The sequence below is a fragment of the Eurosta solidaginis genome, chromosome 1 (genome assembly GCF_040869045.1).
Source record: "Eurosta solidaginis isolate ZX-2024a chromosome 1, ASM4086904v1, whole genome shotgun sequence".
NCBI classification, from domain to species: Eukaryota; Metazoa; Arthropoda; class Insecta; order Diptera; family Tephritidae; genus Eurosta; species Eurosta solidaginis.
Genome location: NC_090319.1, coordinates 241,731,869 through 241,734,519, shown reverse-complemented (window position 1 = coordinate 241,734,519; position 2,651 = coordinate 241,731,869). Strand labels below are relative to the sequence as shown.

General features: G+C 33.3%; 1 protein-coding gene across 1 annotated transcript; it reads right to left on the bottom strand.

The window, feature by feature from the left end:
• Positions 1-1,095: 1,095 nt before the first annotated feature.
• Positions 1,096-2,202, bottom strand: LOC137240236 (uncharacterized). Its single transcript, XM_067766244.1, has 2 exons — positions 1,530-2,202; positions 1,096-1,418 (listed from the first exon to the last, which is right to left on the bottom strand). Exons 1-2 carry the CDS (start codon positions 2,200-2,202, stop codon positions 1,096-1,098), a joined length of 996 nt encoding a protein of 331 aa, XP_067622345.1.
• Between the last annotated feature and the right edge of the window lie 449 nt (positions 2,203-2,651).

Sequence of the window (2,651 nt, the reverse complement as noted above, 5' to 3'; positions counted from 1 at the left end):
CAAAATACATTTTAAGATTTGCTACATTTGACAATTTTGAGTTACCATATTAAAATGCCCCAAAAAAAATAATGCATTCCGCTCATAAATTGGCTTTAAGAAAAAAACCTGCATTTCGGTATGTTTAGAAGAAATTTCTATTAAAATGCCTTGTATCGTCTAATCGAATTGGTCTGATTTGTGAAAAGTCAATGCAAAAGTCCTCTCCATCAGAATAGGGGCTTGGGTAGGATCTGGCGTATCGTAAAGATCTGTTCGAAAGTAGATTTGCCAGATCTGAAACCGCGGTGATAAGGTCCAATCGGTTCGTTGCCTTTTTCTCTAAAAAATGCACCATAAAAAAATAGACTTTCAGAGTTCCGCTCATAAAGTTATATAAGCTGTATTTCTCTGCAAACTAACGGGGAAAACACACTAGTTAGATTAGAGAATTGCATAGAAAGCAACAACACAAAGTACGCTAGTTGGGTTAGCAAAGCGGTTTGGGATGAAATCGCTTAACCAACAGTCGACCAAAAAAAGGGCACTATTGTGAACAAGCAAATGAAATCTGTGGACATTTGACAAAATAACCTGTTTCAAAAATGCAAACTTTTCAGGAGAGCAAAAAAACGTGTTTAGGGCCTTCCACTATAAAGGTTCCTTATATATAAAGCACAAAATCACCTAAACCTGGATACTGGTAATTAACGAAGTGTTTTTCAATCAGTTGATTTATTTTAAACCTTTTACTTTTTTAAATAAATACAATACAAATAAGTAAGTTGTTTTGTCAAATGCCTTTCCTTACAGAAAATCATCCTACCTCATACAAGCTGTTTTTTTAAATTAAATTTTTGTAAAATAGGACACGTTTTTTTGTCTTATGTCGACACAAGTTTTTTTGACGAAAGCCAAGTAAAAAAAAAAAAGCCAAATTAAGATTTTTTTCTAGCGGCATTTATCTTTGAATTAATTTTATTAATGAATTTGTTTTAAAATAAAGAAAATATTCCATTTATTTTTAATTAAAAAATTCAAAAACATCGCGTATAATATTAAATTACTATTTGCATATGCATATGTAAGTATAGAAAATAATTATAATAATTATTATTAAGTATGCTCTATATCATCTAGGTCCGAATCAGCTTCGACTTCGCATTCACCTTCTGCTGGTAAATGTCTATAAAAACTATGAAAATCGGTGTTGATCAGGGGCAGCATATCCAATAAATTTTTCTTTTTGTTTTTTGTTATAGTCAACAAAGACGTATAGCTCGTCGGCAATATAGGAATCGACTTTCCTGGACGACGTGGGTTGATGTTTAACTCATTAAACTCCACTTCTGGTTTCAAAGACGTCTTATATTGTAAAACTCCAGGCTTTTGTTTCTCAAAGCGCATCCAGCGAACGTTTTTTAACTCAAACTTGTCACCTGAAATTGACGAGATTAAATAAATAGACTAAATATATACATATAAATAAGTATCATTATATGTTTAATAATGAAAAATTTGAAATTTATAAGTTACGATTTGAAAATTACCTTTTGCGTTTGTCGTTCTCCAAGTGTAGTTCATTTTAAGGAGGGCACTGAAGTCAAAAAACTCTTCCTGCTTCATTTCATGTACGACGTATTTACTACTTGTAGCAGCTATAAGGTTGGCCCGGTCGTGCGGATGCTGAATGGATCCTGACATATTTATCTTTTTCCTTTCAATCTGTGCATGAACGGAATCACATTCAAGATGCGTGTGTCCCACAACTAGGAATTTATGGTCTATAACCGCTATACTAGGATGTTTTTCGATAACTTGTTCAAACATGGCTGAAATATAAGAGTTACGATTCTGTCCCGGATATGAGTCGCTGTACATAATAACATGACTAATAGATTCTGGCAGGCTCATCAAACATTTAAAAATGCAGGAGCCAATATCATTTGCTCCACGTTTTGCAATTACTTCGTGCCATATGTAACAGTTTGTTTTTTTCGTTTCTCCGTCGTGCACTGTTAAATTGAAAGTCCATAAAGGACGTTTATAAAAAAACATTGAAGCATGTAGGTACGGAGTTGGCAAACATTGTTGTAAGTCAAAAGAAAACATTTTTACACTCCCATGGTTAATGGCTATCTCTTTGTCGGTTTTTTTGCAGTTATATGCAAAATCTGCCTCATCGTGATGTCCTTTTTGTTCTATTAATAGTTGTTTCTTCATTTTCCTCCGTCGTGTTTTCTACACGGGATTTTAGGATTTCACGTTTATTGCAAAGATCAACTTGAGGCTTCTTAAACTTTATATTTAATTGTCGAAATATTTCTTGATATTTTGTTTCTGAAACCGGTTCAGAATACTTTTCTTTATACAATCTATATAAGTGAGCAAGGTTTGAGCCACGCTGGAAATATAGCTGACTAGTGTGACGACGACTGTAATGGCTTTGGTACTTAGGTATACTGTGTATATGTGCAAGTACTTCATTATTGCCTCGTTGGTCATTTGCGATATCTCCACCAAAATGGCCTTTGATCTTTCGACGACATACAGTTTTAATACTTTGATCCGTTTCACCAAATATTTTTAAAAAACACTTTTTGCATACTCGAGTTTTCTGTCTATTAATTTCAAAGTGATAAAAATAAACAAACTGTCGATTTCTTGGATTT